Raw genomic sequence first — 20,068 nt, forward strand, 5'->3', positions numbered from 1 at the left:
TGCAAATGCGGATTTAATAATTTAAAAATAAGTTTGCATTCTAGATGGGGTCTCATGTGCTTTAAATACTTATTTCCTATTGCATGAGCACATTTTGGCTCAGCAAATATCATCGACAAGTTTCGCCCCGTTAATCCCACGGTAGGTTACTCTGCTAGGTCGAACTAAGACGCCGTGGTTCAGCTTACAGGTGAAATAGCGCTTCTCCCCCACAGAGCCATCATTCTTTCCCTTGGCACTTCTGAGTTCAAGTCCGAGCCATATCCCCGGTGCAAAGTCTGTAGGACCAATGTACCTGATCGTCCCCATTTCATTGGAGCTGGTCAGAAGAACCTGAGAGCCTTCATGCAGCTTCACTGGTCCCTCGGTGTTAGCTGTAGTGGTATTACTCCAGCTGCGCCGTAACACAGAGCTCTTGGATCTAGTTAGGAAAAAAAAAAAGGGGAAAAAAACAGTCTTGTTTTGACAGAACACCCAGGGCAAATCTGTAATTCAGTGAAGTGCATGGAAAAAACCTCAACTCCCTTTTAAAAAAAAAAAATCAGTTTTGATCTCATGTCACTAACAAAACATGTAATGACAAACATTAACAGGCTAGTACACATGGCAGTCTGAAATACCTGGAAAATCAATTTCCTTTCACCTGATGCTGGGATCTGAAAAATTTGCCGTAGGTGACAGTATTGGTCAATTAAGCAGTACAAAGCATTTATTTGGGGCTTGAAAGAGTTTAGCCAAAACAACTTTTAACGTGCAAGGGTCAGTCAGGATCACCAGGACAATGGGAAGTCCTTTAACAAGACCCTCTGAACTACACCCAGCTGTGTGGAAATACAAGAATGGGGAGAATATGCAGTGATGAACGACTGGAAAACAATTTTGATGCCAACCTGAATCGAAGGACTGTACTCCTGGATACCCACAGAAAAACAGTCTACTACTGGTCCATTTTGGAAGAAAAAAAAAAATGAACATGTAAAGGTCTAGATATTATACATGCATAAAGATTTTCTTTTGAACAAGAAACAGTAAAGCTGACAGCCAGCCCACCCAAACACTTTAAACTCGAGACACTCACCTAACAAAGGAGTTTCTTCTGTTTATCTCCTTTTGTGAAGATGCAGAAGTGGTGCTTAGACTACGTCTAAAACCTAAGTGGAAAGGTTAATAAGCTGTGTAAGACTCCTTTAAAAAAAAAAAGCAAGCTTTATGAACTCATATTCTTTGTGTTTTCTTTTACACTGCTTCCACTACATTTGCTACATATTATCCCCTCCAATTTGGAAATTAAGTGATGAAACTTCTCACAAAAGCAAGTGTCCATAACATGTTAAAACGTTCAGAGAGGACAGAAATTAAATTAAACAAAACAAACAAGGGTAATTTGAAGCAGCCTTTTCACAAAGAGCTTAGCTAAGGAAAAAGAAAAATAACTACTTCAGGTATCTCACAGAAGTTCTAGTAATTTCATATGGACCCCTCTCTACACTGATCCCGTTATCGATGCCAATTTAGATGAAGGAGCACGTTCAATTTATGGTTAACGCTGATTAGAATGCAATACAGTAATAAGGGAAAAGTGTCAACAATGTTAACTCTGACATAATTATTTCTGCCAGTACAGGGTTAATAACAACACAGTACTCCACAGTTCCTGCTGCAGGCTACATTTTTAGGAGGGGACCAACCAGACTATTGGCTGGCATTTGGGTTCCTTGAAAAATCTGTTATGCTCTCGGAGAAGTGGGCTCTGTGCAGTAGGTTCTGGTTGTAGAACGGTAGGCCGCGGTAGGCTACCTAAGCCAAATCACAGTGTCTTACGCTCCTACCTGGAAAAGTGTGGTTTATTTTACTCGATGAAGTCTCTGTGAGAGAATCCAGAGAACCTGTTAGTCTGAAAAGCAATAACACAATGAAGAAGTCATTTCAACTCAACTCTGAACAAACCTACTGCTGGAGTCCTCCTTGTCAAATGTTGATTAAGTTCTGATTCTTTCCCTTTGCCATCTGCCCCAAAAGACACTAACATTTGAGTTGTAATCAGGCTGGTAAATAAGAGGTGCCTGGAGCAAACTAGTTGATTCAAGTTACTTGCCTTTTACTGAGCAAGAGAGCATGTATAATTTTGAGGCAAGTTCTTTAACCATTTGGCTGAGCTACGTTATTCAGGGAAAGAAAAGCAAGACCATGTCTGGCAGAATAACTAGATACAAATGCAGGAGGAAAGAGCACAGACTTCCTCAGTTGTTCTTCCTGAAACCTAACGAAGAGACTATAAAGTGGTGGATGCTTTGGTTCCCCTGTGCAGTTAGCTGGAATGAGAATAGTATTTCCAGTCATGTCCAAAGGCAGCTTCCTTTTATAACCAAATTTAGCCCAGCATATCAGCATTGGGTCACGAAAGCAAGGTTTAATGAACACAGACTGTATGAGAAATGGAGGCCCTGGAATGAAAATACTTGAAGTGGCTGCAAGAGAAACAGGGGGAGCTGCATTCCCAATTTATACTCTGCTTTCAAAAAGCTGATCTAAAACCCGCCCGGTTTTTAATGGAGGTTATAAACTTCCATTTGGAGAAGAAAACATTTATTTCTTCCATATCTGCTGCAAAATTTTGCTTCCCACTGGAAATGTATTAGGAAAGTGCTTGGCAACACAAACATTACAACAGCTTTAGTGCTTACCTCTGTACACGAGACGGTGGTGCAAATATACCGTATCTGGGAAGACAACTGAAGTACTGAACGCCTCCCACGGAACCGTCATTCTTCCCATGAGGCTTGTCCAATTCAATTCCACACCAGAATCCTACATTTCAAAAGAGTAAAATCACGGTATTTCGAACAAAACACCACAGGCTTTTCTTCATCTAGACAGTTGGTACAGTGGGCATTCACCCACATCAAGGAAAACAGCTTCTAGTTAGAAACTGTCTGGGTAGTTATTTTATAATAGATACATTTTTCATTATTATTTTCTATGTAGCTATGCAAAAATGTCTATCAGAATAAATCTGAAGAGAATTATCTCAGCATTTTTATATGCTTTCAGGAAAGTTACTGACATTTCAATTAATATAGAAAAGGTAAAACCCTCAATATATATACACTGAAGCCGAACAGAGTGTTACTGAATAGAACAGTGGCTATTTGACAAAAAGGAGACAGGAAAGAAGCGCAGCGGTGGTTCCAGTTTCCCTCTTTAGTCCTCTGACCACATGGTTTATGCCTCATCTGAGATCATCAACAGTAAAATTAAAGTTTTGATATTAATTCATTCCTTCTCTCCGTCTAGCAAGTTATAATTAATACAAATTGCAAGGCTGCTTGTATGATATTGAGAGAAGGGTGTAAAAATCAGAACTGGCCGGCAATTCATCTAGTACAGAACACTGAATAGGCATCAAGATGTTAATGAGCTTGATCATTCATAACCTGTGATAAATGTGAGCTAATTATGTAAAGGTGCTAAATTTCATACTCCATTAGCAGTCCTTATGCTATCCGTCCCCAAAAGATTCAAAATTTAATTCAAGTCACTTGGTACTAAGGCACTGGATAAAATGATAATTCTAATTATCAGCTCAAGAAATGCCGGAATGACAGCTTATGAATTAGAAGGGCTCAGTACGTCAGAAGTTCTCCCCTTCCTGTTTTAGAATTAAATAAAGATCTGCATTGCAGCAAAAGAAATAAAGTTTGGGTAACTTCCAGAGCTTTGATACATATTAAAATTGATATTCGTAAAAATGCATCTGTTACATTTTCTCTAAATTACTGGTTTTGCAAATGGTGGAGATTTGTGATCTCTCCATCCTCACTTCTTACAATACCATGTTTTTCTCAAAAAAATACTGTTCCCTAACTTGGGGGGGGGGGGGAGAGGGAGGAGACTTACACTGCCAAACAGCTTTCTGATTTTACACTTGTTCTAGTAAGTTTGGAAAACGAGTCCTTTTCTCATTGTTTTCTTTGTAAGCAAAAACGTGAAGGTAAGAGTGATCACATGAACGTGTCGAATCAGTTAATTACGGTATCTTACACAAGGACTGCCTACCATGAAATTGGAGAAAGGGGCGAGAATGAAAAAAGTACCTAGCTTGTACCACAATCTCACTTTCTGTCATTCTAATATTTTTTTTTAAATATTGATGCCACCAAGTGTCAAGACAGAGTATTGCCACTTATATATCAATCAAATGGGTAAACCCTCATGTAAACTGGGCATTTACACCAGTACTTACCAACTGGTTTTGGATTATTCTTGCAATAAGAATTATAGATAAGGACATAAAGAACATAGAACTTGGTTACAAAAAAATAGTATTCGGAAATTACTTTCCATAATCTGAAACAACTCGCTTCTGTTTGAAAACGGCTGGCTTCACTGCAGTGTGTTTTTTAGCAAGGGGAAGGGAGGGAGGAGCTGAAAGGGAGAAGGATGAGAAAATGGTGGTACAGTTTGGGGCTTTTGGAGATGCTTGTAAGTTTTCATCTGTCCTGTGACCCAAAGGTTTGTTAGTTAAGATTTAAATGTCCACAATTACCCTCTTAAAGATGCCAAGAAGATAAAAATGAGACAGATATACAACACGGTAAGAGAACCAGTATTGCAAGAGATGAGCTGTGTCAAAACGGCTCATTACAAACTGTAAGGAGTAAAGGCATGTGATCTCAATAAACTATGTACCACTCTGGATACTAAACTGCGGATTTTCAGAAAGCTTTGTAACAATACCTACAATTTCAACATCAAAATATTTCTCCTAATTAAGCTGTGTTAGTGGACAAGTAGAAGTCACGTTTTAAACCATTATTTTTTCCTGGTAGTTGCATTTAAGTAAAAAATATTCAAGGAAACATAGGAGAAAGAACTTTGAAACAAACCAGTAAATTAGGTAATTTTTTTAGAGGGAGTGTGGAAAAAGATGGAGTTCTCTTATTGTTCATGTGCTCACAGGTAATCTATTCCATATTGATTCTACAACATACACAAAGACTATTGCAAATACCTGGTGCAAATTTTGTCGTCCCACAAAATCTGACAGTGCCTGTTCTCTGTCCTACCACAAGTACTCTGTCTCCAACCTGAATCTCTCCTTCCTCAAAAGGATTTTTCCTTGTAGCTGGAGAAGAACTACACAACCCTGTTCAACAGAAGAACAAGATCTGAAATTAGTGACATTATATCTTTAAAATTGAAGTAAGTCTTAAATAGTGAGCCAACTGATTGGTAAATACAGTTCTGTCTTTAACATAGCATACCTTTAACACATGGCAACACACTGCTAATTTTGCTTAGACAAAGAATTGCTTTGCTTCAGCATGAAAACTGTGGACTACAGCCTTTTCTCTGCAGTTGAAAGGTACAGTGACCAACTACAAGAACACTTTTCCTCTTGAAGAAGTTCTAAAAAACTTTTTAAAAGTCGCCAAACTTAAATTTATGGTTAAATGACTTCCCAAGCATCTTTCTTGAACTAGCTCAGATTCTGAAACAGCACAAGTAGTTCTACATAAGTATTCAATATAGCAGTAAACTTCCACCTGTGAAAACACACCCCAATAAAACAGACCATACCAGCGCTAATTTTAGATGAGGCAGAAGACACTCGAGTCACTGCTTTTTTATTGCTGCTAGTCGAGTTCCGCTTCTTGCAGTAGTTCTGTTTGCCTTCCAGGGAGGTAGTAGAAGAGGAAGAGCTGCTGTACACAGGAAAACCTAAAAGATGTAAATAGAAATAGTCCTTCAGAGATCATATTCGGAAAAGGGCAGATTAAGCAGAAGGAAAAGCTTCTGTAAGAAGGTTGTTACCTGTTCTCCATAATGGGCAGAATACAAAGTAAACAGCCAAAATTAGAGGTTGTTACACAGCATTTACACAAACACCTGTCAGGAATGACATGGGTGCACCTGACCCTGCCTTGGGAATTAGGTGATAGTTGAGTGCTGGAAGAAGTCTCCAAAAGCCCCTTCTTTGTTACTCTATGAAAGTTTTTCTAAACAGTCCCAAGCATATTTGTTAAAATATGGGAGCCTTAGGAATAAGAGATCATACCAGCACACTTTCAGCATCCAGCCTATTAAAGATTTGATGGGAAGTGGAAGGAAGGTGATTTTATGTGAGTGAATTATTGTCTGGATTAAAGCCTACTATATTCCATTACATACTGTATTAATATTAAAATCTGTACTATAAAATAAGAATGGGAAATAAATCACTTTTATCTCCATTTGCAAACCCTGATGTCTAAACTGTCTGATAAGACTTATGTTCAGCTTTCCTCCTTCCTTCTCAAGGCTCTCCCCAGTTCTTCCCTTTCCCACCCCCTTCTACCCAAAATAAGGCAGGGTACAGCATACAGGGTACAGTTTCTCAATGTGAAAAATTAAGATAATACTGCTTATCAAACTTCCCAGAATTCTGAGAGGCTCAATTCATTAGTTTTTGCAAAGCACCTCGATATCGACACAGGGTTAGTGTTCAATATAATTTAATCCTCCAATTTGGCAAAACATTAAGGAACTGCAGAAAGGCAAATGCAGCAGGTCAAAGCAAAAGCTTAGGTATCTGGGGGGACAGAAATCTGAAGACTCTGATATTGGCTGCACTTGTGCTACAATGAAGAAAATGCAAATTACTAAATAAATGGTGACTAAACAGGCAAAATTCAACTCCAAGTCCAAGGTATAAATATATGCGTGCATTTGCGAACACATACTACAAGTCTGTATTTAGAAGTCAGTCCGACGATGGGACTCACTGGAGGTCAGACCACGTAGCACTTCTACATAAATGCAACAAAAACTGCTGATGTAGCAATACAGAAACTAAAAGAAATTAAACCAGTCATTAAATGCTTCATTTTGTGGGAAATCATGAGGTGGGAGAAGGAAGAGCAGAAGGGACTTCAGCAGGTCCTATAATCCATTCCTTTTCTGTCAGGCAAAACAGCTATTTGTTCTATCACTCCTGCCAGGCAAGCATTTGACCTGTTCTTAAAAACCTCCCATCAGGGAGATCTCGGGACTTCCTTGGCAATATATTTCACTACATAATGATCTGTACTGTTACAGGGTTCTTTCCCCTTAATATAAAACTTAACTTACCACAGTTTTAGCTCAAGATTTCTTACTCTTGTTACAGATGCAGAATGGCTTATACTGTTCTTTGTATTTGAAAGCTTCCTGTTTTATCTTCTGTCTTTTTAATCACACCATCACAAATTCCAACAGTCTTTTCTCCTAAATCATGTTTTATAACTCCAGTTACTCTGACATCTTATCCAAATTCTCTCCAGTTGTTTCACATCTTTTTTGAAATGCAGTGTCTAAAACTAGATGCAGTGTTTTAGCCGAGGCCTTACCTGTGCCAAGTAAAGCATCCAGGCTGCTTCGTCTATCTCATGGCTGACACTCCTTTTTATACATTCTACTACGTTTCTCCCCTTTCACAAGAGCATGACAAAGATGACTTACACTTACCTTGTAATACTCAATAGCCCCATGTCCTTTTCTACAAAACTATTACCAGGCATGTCATTCCCAGGGTGTATTTATACAGTTGACTGTTTCAGCCTTGCTACATAACTTTGCAGTTGTCCTTACTCTTCTGCATCTCTTTTCCCCCCCAAGATGTTTTTTCCAATCTGTCAAGGGAGTTTTTTTAGGGGGTTGGGTTGGGTTTTTTTTTTAATATTAAAAGACAGTCAACTATCTGCCAGGCATCATCTGCATATTTCGTGAACAGATTCTCTATCCCTAGTGTCAAAAAAATAAAAAAACCCAAATTACCAGACTCTGCACAATCTCCAGGAAAACCCCAAGCTGAAATAGCCTTCCTGTTTGACAAAGAACCACTGACAGCTACCTTGTAAGTTGGATGTTGGATCTTCTTAAAGGTTCTGCACCTGCCTTATGGCAGGATGATCTAATCCACTAGATCCCCAGATCAGGCTTCACTCCACATCACCTAGAGCCTACAAAGCCTTTGGAGTCCTATTAATTGCGGATATCATATTGTATCCATCAAACTGAGACACTGTACTGCCAATAAACTTCATTGTGTGACCAGAACCTGAAGAACACGACATTAAGTGCCCTCCATGAACAAAATGTTGGAAAATTCTGTCTACACAAGTTTTTTAGCTCACCTCTGAAAAAGTATCATATAGGACAGTGCTTAAATATCTTACACTAGTCTCTTCCCCAAATCTCTTCCTCATAACTGTTCACTGACAGAGGATATAGGAAGATGTTTTTCTTTGAAAAGAGTATATTCAAAGTCACATTTCAAATTATTTCAAATAAATATGGCTTTTACCAACACTTGGAGTATGATTTGATAGACAAAACCTCAAAGGAGACCCAATTTTTACAGTTTGTTAAAGACACCCCTGAAAGTGAGGTCCCTTGATGTTTAAAGCTCAGCATACAAAAATACTGATGCAGTAGATGTCACTATCCAATTCTGAAACTAGATAATTGCAGAGAAAGATTCCTATGTAAAAGGAAATTTTTAAAAAGCTAGAGTTTCATTTTTCATATTTGAAGTTTGTTATTATGAGTCTTCCATGACACAATGCCAGGACTGTTAAGTACTGGCAGATGGTAACACTTTATTATACAAGCTTGAACATACAGATATAGGAGAGAATAAAAATTCCAACAGAATACACACACAGTTCTTCACCAAAATGTAAGCATTAACGATAAAGGGCAAAAGGTCTCGCTCAGAAACCTAAGAAGGTAATTCTGCAGATCCTCTCTAAGATCATTTACTAAAAGACAGCTTTCAGCTTTAAGGGCTTGTCTATATTCTTGTCCATGCACTTGATAGAAGCTGTTACCAAACCAACACAGATCACCAGCCAAACATCCACCCAAATTACTCCTAGTAAACTAAATGCATACAGCCTGCTTGGGACTTGAATACAGACAGGCAAGGCAACTTTTTTTTATGGTGTAGATACAGGACTTCATTACAGAGGTAAGGCAGTAATAATATTTCCTCTGCCCTAGAATTTTTCTCAAGATGTTAAAAAACAAAAAAAAAGTTTAGTTACCGTCTTTCACAGGTACAGTTTTTCCCCTATTAGCAGCCATAAAGTTGGTTTCAGAAGCACTATCTTTTTTCGCCATATTTAGGCCTATAAAAAGAATACATACAGTTAAATATATACATCCTAACAATGAACAATAATTTTACAGGAGAGACAATTCGACAGATTTGCAGATTAGTGGATGCATGGGTAAAACCATACAGTACCTTAGACTCTTGATAAATGGGTAAAACAAGAGTGCAGAATTGTTTTGATGAATAAGCACAGATGTTAAACCCCTTAACACCTTAAAACAGTCCAAACTATCTTGGCAAACAATAAACAAATTGTCTGCAAAATATTAATGTTCATATTGAAGGAGCTTTACTTAAATCTTTCAAACTTTTACATCTATTATACACACAACGTTCACTTTTATAGTGCTTAAGGTATACTATTTAATAGTATTAATTTCACAATTTCTGCATTAAAGACTATACATAAAAGTTTTGAGAGAGAGATTTGAGACCAAATCTTCATTCAGTCTACAAATAATGAAGTAATCATGCCAATATGATTTTTAACAGCCTCTTATTCGAGCAGCAATGTTGTGATATGCATATGAACTAGTATTGCCGCATAAGTTATAACTTGTGAACAGTCATTTTGCATTTCTGACAGTTTCCTACCCTAACTCAATGAAGAACAAGTTTATCTATGATTTATCTCCTCCCTGTCATGAAAGAAAAATCACATCTTTTTTATTTAACTACATCTCTCAGCTTAATTCAGCTACAGGGACTGAACTAGTTTGGAAACGTACTGTATTTTCCAAAATTTTACAGTTTAGCTAGTAAGGCATCAGATAAAAAACCCTAGTGTTTGTGACTGATAACACACTGCTCAATTTGATCACAGTAATCCTTTTTCTAAAAACTTGAAAAAGACCTATTATCATCAATCTGATGGATTATACAAATCCAGTAGAAACAAATCAAATTTGAAAATCTCTATACAGTATTATATTTTACTTTGCAGCTTATAACCGTATCTACAAAAAGCATATTAATTTTTCTTGGATCATTACAAACCAATGCATTGCAGGAATGAAGTTTAAGGGAAAGAAACGTAATCTGGTGATGCACATAAACGCTGCAAAACAAAGCTCTGCCTCTGCAGCTTTATCCTCCCACTCCAGCCAGTGAATCAGCCAGGTACATTAATTCTAACGGACCTTTCAACGCAAGAACATCTTACAAACAGCAGCTTCCAGATTCCTGTTACTGGACGTAAGCTCTGCTGGGCAGATGATGCATAACTCACTCTTTGACCTAAAGCAAGTATCAAATGTTTAAAATTTACGAAGATAGAAATGCACCTTTATGACAGGAAAGGTGGTTTATGACTAAACTGTCTGGAACACACTGTCTGTGACAAAGGAAACAGTCCTTTCCATTGCAGTTTAATGAGTTACAAACAGTTCACAACAAACTGAATCAAACATTGAAAAATCTTTAACAGAAAAAGTCAGCTTAGATCTGCTCCTGAGCAATACTCCTAACAAACCGATTATTCGGAGAAGCTTTTTAGGCAGGATGTCCATTTATAAATAGCTTAAATCTTGTGCTAATTGTAAATACACATAATTAGGGCTTACTTCACCCTCAACCTATGTGGCAAAGAGTTACGTAAATCATCCAAAATGCTGCCAAAATGCATCTCTTCTACCAGCCTGGCACATTGTTTCTATACCCTGTGTATTACTGGTAAAGAGTAGAATGTTTTAGAGTGCTTGAGTAAATTCGATGAGAATGTATGCATATCTTCCATCCCCTAAGCTGTGCTGCCTTAGTATGAGTCACCTAAACAGGGTTTGAAAGGCAAAAGAAATGTTAATGACATTATTATGTAGCCAGCCAGGCACGGGGCCAGATGATGCACGGTCCGCACGGTACACAGCAGGGAAGGAAGGGTCTGTACTCCAAACACCTTGGAATCTACACAGACAGAAAAGACGCATCATTCTTACTTCACAAGGAGGGAACATACAAAGAAGGATTAAGTAATCTGAATAAATTACTAAAAGACTAAGCCAGAGCCAGGGACCACACCCGTAACTCCAGTCCTTAGAGGGAGGCTGTATTACAAGGACATCCTTTCTCTTTTAATTTGCCTCTGGTTTTACTCATATAACTTAATGAGCAGGTAAAACACCATCAGTTAAGTAGTTCCTTGATCATTTTGCCAGAAAATAAATGAAATTTCTTCAATTTCTATACATAAAGGTATATCTAGATCAGTTTCTAGGTTTTCACTGATTTCAGTGAGATGTTTCAAGTTACCCAGGAAGATCTTCATAAATTAAATCAAGTTAAGTTTAGACATTTAACTGGTATCACAGCCAACCAGAAATTAGTTTAAAGGCTCAAGAATAAATGTTGTGGGGGTTTTTTTTCTATAAAGATCTCTGTTAGTACATCAGATCGCTATAATCAGTAAGCAACTACACACAACGTCCTTCCAGTACTAGTTTAAAGGCTACTGAATTTCTAATAATGAGAACACATAGTTAATAAATATCACCTTCTCATCCCAAGCGATGAACTAATTCCAAACAAGTATTTTAATACCAAGATTTACATGATTAGTGCTAATTCTTGAAGATTAGTATTTCAATCCTGCCTCAACATACAAGAAAATACTCACCAGAATTCACTTTGGAAGTTATGCGCGTCACATCTATTTTCTTGGATTTGACCAAAGGTGAAGACCGCATGGAAGAACTTCGGACAGAGCTTTTTCTGTGATCAGAAGCCTTGCTTATTTTAGAAAGAGGTGCAAAGATACCTGGAGAGAAAATTGTATGTGCCAAAAAAGAACCAGGAGAAATATTAATGCAACAAAACTTTCTGGCTACTACCTCTTACATCAATTAATTTAGGGTTTTTTTTCAGCCACGATCATGGCTTGCTGTGCTGTCAAAGCACTTGGAGGGTAGGAAGAACTAGCTCAAATGAAAAGTGAAACCAAAGGGCTTATCAAGCAACTTGAACAGAGTAATTCAGGAAGTCAGTAAAACTATCAATTAGAATCTTTGTCCTAACGGTAACGTTCAGTTTCCACTGTTACAAAATGCAAGACTTTGTGTATCATGACTGTCCATGAAATATCAATTAAAATACCTCAAGATGGAAGTTAGGAAACAACTACAAGGGTAGATCTCTTAAAAAGGAAGGCAAAGCAGGTAAAGAAACATGGCCGTTATTGTTACAACACAAACAAATAGCTTCAACAATATAGATGGAAAAACAGGAAAGATTATTATCTCACAGTTTCAAGGAAATAACCAGAAAAAAACAAGAAATTTTGACTGGTTGGTTGTTTTAGTGGTTTTGCAAATAGTTGCAGCCAAAACACTAGGAACAGTTAAAAGAATCAATAAAACAAACAAACAAACAGGTTCATATCTTCCAACACGTTTTTTAAAATTCAGGTTTTTAAAAAATGTAAGAAAAAATTAAAGGTTATACCGCGTTTCGGCGCACACTTGAAGTACTGGACTTTTCCAACACTTCCATTGTTCTTTCCTTCTGGTTCATCCAGCTCTATGCCAGCCCACTGGCCACTGGCAAATTCCGTTGTGCCACAAAATCTTAATGTACCAACCTAAAGCAAAAAGCATCAACACAGAATGACTTTGTTAAACAAGAGTTGTTTATGAGAACATAGTATTGATTACAAAGGAGACAGCAAGTCATCTCCAAGCTTTTGATCAGAACAGAGAAATACAAACATAACAATCTGCCTCGATTATTGACATTCCTATCTTTCAATGCTAGCCAATGCGTTTTCCAAAATGTATTAGTCTTTCTGCGTATATTTTGTATTAAACAAAAGCAGCGGTTATTGACAGATCTCATAACAGACAAGAATTAGACAGTAAGTACCACTGTACAATACAACTCCAGGTCAGCAAGTTACGTAAGTATATGCCTAACGAGAAGCTTCACTTGCAGTGTCTTCCACACCAATAGTTCCAGAATCATGGCTAGATATCTTGCTGAACTGGAGGTTCCATGGAAACACTAAAAAATTCTATAAATATGCCTGTGTTTGTATAAATATGTGTATATATATATAAAAGTATATATTTTTTTTATATATTGCAAAAGTTAAAGGGTAAACTTTAGAGCATACTTAATTTTTTCCTTTGGAAAAAATTTGTAAGTCTTATTTCCTCCTTATGATTTAAAAAAGCCAGCAAATGTTATAAAATTTTTTTGCTGTATGTAGACTCTGAACAGGTAGCTGTATCAAGCATATCAAGATAGACCAGTCTTGCTGGTGGACCTCAGTCTCCACAAATATACATTATAAGCTCACACACTTCAAACAAACGAGGGAGGAATAACTAACAGAGATGCATTTAACACTGACTTAAATTCACTTTTATATTTGATTTTTAAACTAGTTTTAGTAAGAAAAACCTTTGATCTTTCAGTTGCTCAGTTTTCATTATCTCATGTGACCTTAATATTATTAGTTCATTTTTTACTATGACTTCACTGCCTAATCCAGCCCTCAGAGAGTAAACAGACAGAAACCATTTTTCATCTTTACTATAAAACCTTCCAGCTACTCTCTCTTAACGTTCTGTAAAGAAATAAACGTGAGCCAGAGCCTATTCTTTTTTTACTCTGAAGATCTCCTTTAAACTTGATTGTTATAGGCAGGTACCTCAGACTAATCTTTTAGCTACCAACCCAGAGATCAAATTCAGCCGGAAAAAGCCTGGCCAAGCAGCCTAACAGATTCCTCCGCTCTCCAGGCACCAGCCAAAGGGCACTCACTGAGCAGAGGGAAAGGACCATCATCTTAAACCGGAGCTGGAGATGGCAAAACTGAGGCTCCAATTTTGCACAAGCCCTAGGACTTGTGCCAGCAAGGAGCAGAGGACATCTCGCACATGAGAAACATGGCAGAAACAAGAGAAAAGAGTTTTCTCCCAGCTGCTGGTTTCCCTGCACTCACTTTTCATTGAATGTCCATTCAGAAAACATATAATCTAGCAGAGTATGTGCTGGTGAAGCTGGGGGACCCCAAATCATGTACACATAAACACCTGCTTACACAGCTTTCTACCCTGTAAGACAACTAGAATGACAGGTGCAGTAGGAATCTAGAGAGGAATCCATTTTCCCTCTGGCATCTACTGTGCTTGGCTTTCAAGCTTCATTAAAGCCAATATGTTAGGAGACTGCAGAAGCAGGAAAGAGAACAGGCATCTATAAACATTGCTCGTAAAAACACTGCCGTTCCAGTGCCCTCGTCCCAGCTTCCACATTTCGGAAATGAGAACTGGTCCAAGAGGAGGTTAAGAATTGGGCACCATTTTCATTATCCTGTTCTCACTTTTGCTCCGCCCTGCACACGTTTATGAGTGTCAAGGGAGAGGGGAAGACAGGGCTGAGATCAACTTCTCCATTCAGACAAATGGAGAAAGTGGGTGGGAAACGATACGGGAGTAATGCAGAACAGCTCCTCACACACAAAGAAAGGAAGGAAGGAAAGCAGACATGGAAAAGGAGGACCAAAAATCACATTCCTCCTTCCCACCTGCAGTATGACAGCTTTGGATCCCTTAAAAAAAAGCAAAAAGCGAGCTGGAAAGCCCTGCTGGCCTTTGGCAGGAGAAACGCAGCTTCCAACAACTTCTTAAAAAACACTACAATAGCATACTTAATTAAAAAAAAGAAGTAACCAAACCCAGGAAGCTTTATCCATACACGGTAAGCATGTTACAGTACAAACAGTCCTACGGGCCTTACTTGGAGGAAAGATACACAAGGGGACCAATTCCTTCCCTTTCTTCCTATAAAGCCTCCATTAACATGCAGTTACATTATCTCCCCTTGCTTTCACTGTGCAATGGCTTTCCGTAAAAGAAACTTCCATGGAACTTCTTATTGTCTTTAAAGAATAAGCACCTTCCTGTACAGACTTCAGTTAAAACGCCTTCTGCATAGCTAGTGATTCCTTCACTTTTCCTGACCCAATTTCAAGAATACACCAAATGAAAATACAGAATGGAAGCTGCTTTGCACTGTCGGTGGAGTTCACTTCAGAACACTTCAGTTGTAATAATTACAAAACTGAAGTTATGCCAGAAAAATTATTAAAGGTAAAGCTACTCAAACATAAAATTTTGCTCACAAATGCCTTCAATATTTACCAGAAAAATATTTGAAATCTTTTAAAGAGTTTAGTACTCTTTAAATCATTTCAGTGCCCTTGCTTTCAGAGCAAATAAAAGGTATGAATACTAACTGCAATATCAATGTTACATTTTTCAAGTACATTTTTTAAAATGTGCCTAGCAAGGTAGCTTCTTAAAAGCTGTTCACATTTGAGCTGGTCCAGTATTAGCTACATTCTTATACTTCCACAGAAGCATGTAACAACCCTGTTGGCACAGCACTGCTTCAAAGATTTTTAGCTGCATTGCACCAGTGAAATTGGGTTACTACAGGCTAAGCAGAATTAAAGTTTTCTTTTACCGCCTTCTGGAAACTATCAGGGGTAATTCACGAATGCATACTCATAACTGAAAGCTGGGCAACTCACAAAGTAATCTGTAAATTTTACCATCATTTTGACGTGGCACCAAAAACATTAATAAAAGCTGAGCCATGCTCATGTACTATAGGAGACTGTTTAAAAATTGTTTACAGATACAAAATGCAGACTGTGCCTGTCAAATCAGCTTTTCATAGTAGTGACTTTCTTTAACACGGAACTGTTCAGCTTATTACTTTCTGTAACCAGATCCTTACCGCTATCCAGAGTTCATACCTTCCAGAAAGTGTTTTAGACCCTCGAATTTGAGATATGTCTCCAAAGGGGTAATTAAATTGACTGTCCAGAAATTATGAGGGTAGTATCAGGTTGATCATCATACCTTCTGTCCTGCAATAACAACACGATCTCCCAGTTTCAGGCCAAGCGATAAAAGCATGGCCTTGCCTGTGACATGATCATAATTTGGAATCATGGCTTTTGAGATGTCACATGAGAGAGGCACTGCATCCAGCAATATCTGCTTGATTTCTTTTGCACTTGCTGCTGCATCTGCCATTTCCAGTGGCATATCTACCGGATCAGGAACCACATCTGCTGGAATCTGCCCTTTGTCATTCTGCAGAAACATAACATAGCACAGGATTTTATGTTGTGACAAGATAAACCCGATCAGGCAAAACCGTAGCAGTTTATGAGATTTTTAATCGTCTTCATTAGGTATTTTTCCTAGAATATAAACAACTATAAAAACATCGACATTTTCAAATAAGGATGCCAAAATGTTCTTAGATTTATAAACTAGCATTTACAGTGTCTTATTTTCCAAGGTGGTAAGTTAACTGAAAATTTTAATCTTAAGAACATTATTACTACTCAGAACACATGAACAAAAACCACCTGTATATATCTGTGTGCCTCAACACAGATTTAGGAAAGTAAGTAAGAATTCTGGTCTGTAATGCCAATACTGTAAAGCTAACACCTCCCAAAGAATTTATCTTTAGCCAGTGCATAGTTTACTCCTTGATGAGGCTTATTCCAAATGTATTACAGAATTTAATTAATATATATTGCACGTATAGAATACACAAAGTTGACGCTTCACATAAATACTTGAATAAATCTGTTCAGGTTTATTTAGATACAGACTATTGCATCAGAGATGAATTAAGGACAGAATCCTTTCCAAACACTTCCCATTCCCTGAGGGCAGTGACTGTGATTCCCCGTATGTCCCACGTGACACTCGCCCTAGGTCAGAGTTGTTGGAGTACCAGCTCAGCTAGAGTTAGGGTTAACTCAAGGCCAGTTGGCCAGGCAGCAGCTATACTGTTGGGCTGTCAGGCTGCTACAATGGCAAGTTCTACCTACGCTTTCTTCAGCGAAGGCATTAGTAGGGATCTTTGCCTATCTGCCGATTTTCAACAAGTCTGTGGAAACATAATTATCTTCCAAATTTGTCTCAACTGAGCCCCTGGACTCAGAAATTACCGCAAGCTCAAAGAGGGAATGACACCGAGCAGGACTGTATTCGCTTTGTTTCCTTAAAACACAGATTAAAAGCTTAACCTTTCCTGAGCCCCCTATAAATGTCCCTGTCTCAACCCTAGAAAACTATAATCCTTACTCAGTGTTTACACTCTGCTGTCCTCATATAAGCAAACTCTACACCCTGTCTCTGGTCAGAACTTTATTGTGGGATTGAAGAATTAAACACCTACCATTCCTTAAAAATCTACAGTCATTCTGTAAGTATAAGGGCAGCCCCATTCAAGTCACAGTACCTTAAAAACAGGATATATGGGTTAAAGTTGAGCAGGGAGTTTGTTTTGAGTTTTCAGTCACATTAGCGATTGTTTCTGTCACATCAGTCCCACAATTCAGCCCACCAGCTGCCCTGCAAATCTTTGTGTCAACACAAGGTAGTGGGCAGAGCAGAGGCAAGAAGACAAAAGTGGGCACAGTGGCACAAAATTGCTTTTCTCCAGGGCAGAGCCACCTTTTGCCAGCTCAGAATGCTTGCACAACTACAAAGCAGTATTCCCTGTTACAACGGACTCTTAAACATACAGCTGCCATAAAATTTGAAATGTGCACATGCACACTAGATAATGAGACAAAGAAGAAAAATAGTGTTTTTAAAGAGATCTAGATTGAATATCATGAACTGTATGAACAATGATGTTCCACAAGATTTCACACCATCAGTGATACGTAAAACAACTACTTTTGAGTACCCTTAAAACAATTATGTCTCATTAAAAATAAAAACATGAATTTGAAAATGGAGACATGAGATACTGCCTATGCTAAACAAAAAAAAAAAACCAAAAACCAACCAAACCCACAAAAAAACCCAAAACCCACAAAAAAACCCACAAAAACCAATCAAACCCCAAGATTTGTGGCTAGACACATATAGCAGCACTTACAATGTAACTCAGGCCTATCATTTGGTTAGTAAGCAGAGCAGTTAAAGCTTCTTCATTATCAGTTACTTATGCTAAGACTAAGTTTACTGCTAAGCAGTACACTGCATTTCTGGAGGTCACAGACTGCACTCCTGTATTTCTGAAAAGATCCACCACTGCCATGAGAACTGTTGCAAGACACAAAGGAGTATTAACAAATGAACAACATCTTGAAAGCTGTTTGAACTAATGAACTAGTCTGAGACACAAAAACACAAACTTCAACACACAAGTATGACAAAGCATATAAAATCATCCACTACGAGGTATAAATAATTTTTCTGAGGCACTATCACTCCACGTAACACGTTTTTAGCTAAGCAAAATCCCGGACAGTCTGTTCCATTTTTCCAGCTACTTTTTTCACCTTTTGGTGAATCTACAACCTAAGTCCTTACCCTAAAGGCAGGATTTGCTCCGTGTTCCAGTAAACACTTGACAGCTCCTGTACATAGGTTAAATGCAGCAATATGCAAAGCTGTTCCAAAATCAAAATCACTACAGGTGGCATCCACATCTGCAAATAAACATCACACGTGAGGTATGGAAGTCTGTTATGTGAACATCTCACCCTACAGATTCCTTGAGAGGACATTCATTTTTACAGTTTATGTTAACATTTATACAGAGACACCATTATTTATGTACTAAATGCACATGAGAAGGAATTCTACATAGAATATCAACCTTATCTGCATCTGTTTATTCATACCATGAACCAGTCTGGAAGATGAGCATTTACTTTCATTCACTTTATAATACTGATGACTTAACTGCAAAATTGTTGCTATTCAGGATGCCCAACTTACTGTGCTAAGATTAACAAGTTAGTAACTTTAGGTTTGCATGTAAATTAATGTTTCAGAAATGTTTATATTTTATTACTTCTAGGTGTCAAACGTTAAAATGAGATGCATCTTCAACCAGTTGTTTTTCTTTGTGAGCAGGTAGTGGGGCAAGGGAAAACTGATTATACCTCTGCTTTACATTGATTTAATTACTAATGGCCAAGAATAAAGTAACAGCTAATGATTTTTATAATTTCTTTGTTTTCAAAGAATTGCGCTCTGAAGGGTCTTGCACTGATAGTTTGGAAAATGGAGCACTGCAGTTGACTAGAAGAGATTTAGCATAATATATATTGCCGTCAATTGTTCCCAATATATCTTTCAATCTGTTATGAAGTTATTACTGTTCTAGAAGATTGGAGTTTTAATGTCTATTTAGTCTTTGGCTCCTCTCCTAAACTATACAAAAGAGATGTCAGTTTGAGTCAATTATGTATATGACTGTTAATTAAAAACGCCAGCTGATTTAATACACAAGCCAAAAGCCAACAAGTATTAGCAGTAATGCTCCAATTTGAAATACTGGTGAGGAACATAAAGCTTTCCACCTCGGGGCTGTACAGTCTCCTAGTATTTTCCAGTATCAGTCTCTGTCCCAAAAACCACTAGCCCCTCTCACAATGTGATAAACAAAGTATATCCCAACTGTATCACCACCCTTATATAGTTATACTAAATTAGTATTTTGGGAACAAACAAAACATCAACCTATACAGAAGATATATAAATATGTATGTCTGTATAGATATGTCAACTTCATACCTACTAATAAAGATTGACTCTGAATTTTATAAAGATCAAAGATAACAGATTCAGGATCAAATTTTAACAGTTTTATAATTGCACTAATATGAATATCAGCTTAGCTACTTTCAATTTAATTGGCACAGGCATGAAAAAAGACTGCATTCACATGACGCAATCATAACGACATCTACGTATGCAGATGTACCTTTTATATATCAAATGTCAAAAGACCACTACCAGTTTAAAACTGAGTAGAAGCTGTGTAGTTGCATACAACCATTGAAACTTCCACGTTTAATAAGGTTATCAAGTAAGTATTTTCTGCACATATAGGAACCAATTTGCAGAAATACTCATCAGTAACATCAGCTACTGAATCAGC

The 20,068-nt window shown here is 37.7% G+C and overlaps 1 protein-coding gene across 2 annotated transcripts in view; it reads right to left on the reverse strand.

Moving 5' to 3' along the window:
• Positions 1-20,068, reverse strand: part of CLIP4 (CAP-Gly domain containing linker protein family member 4) — a 29,800-nt gene continuing 9,732 nt past the window's right edge. For both annotated transcript variants that reach the window (XM_059829536.1, XM_059829535.1), the window contains 11 exons: positions 18,490-18,608; positions 16,000-16,236; positions 12,572-12,707; positions 11,748-11,888; positions 9,066-9,149; positions 5,581-5,721; positions 5,012-5,146; positions 2,685-2,808; positions 1,830-1,894; positions 1,079-1,151; positions 1-421 (listed from right to left, as the gene is read on the reverse strand). In XM_059829536.1, the coding sequence (XP_059685519.1) occupies positions 100-421; positions 1,079-1,151; positions 1,830-1,894; positions 2,685-2,808; positions 5,012-5,146; positions 5,581-5,721; positions 9,066-9,149; positions 11,748-11,888; positions 12,572-12,707; positions 16,000-16,236; positions 18,490-18,608 (1,577 nt within the window). In that variant the 3' untranslated portion in view covers positions 1-99. The remainder of the gene's footprint in view (positions 422-1,078; positions 1,152-1,829; positions 1,895-2,684; positions 2,809-5,011; positions 5,147-5,580; positions 5,722-9,065; positions 9,150-11,747; positions 11,889-12,571; positions 12,708-15,999; positions 16,237-18,489; positions 18,609-20,068) is intronic.

This window comes from Gavia stellata, chromosome 2 (genome assembly GCF_030936135.1).
Source record: "Gavia stellata isolate bGavSte3 chromosome 2, bGavSte3.hap2, whole genome shotgun sequence".
In the NCBI taxonomy this organism is placed as follows: domain Eukaryota; kingdom Metazoa; phylum Chordata; class Aves; order Gaviiformes; family Gaviidae; genus Gavia; species Gavia stellata.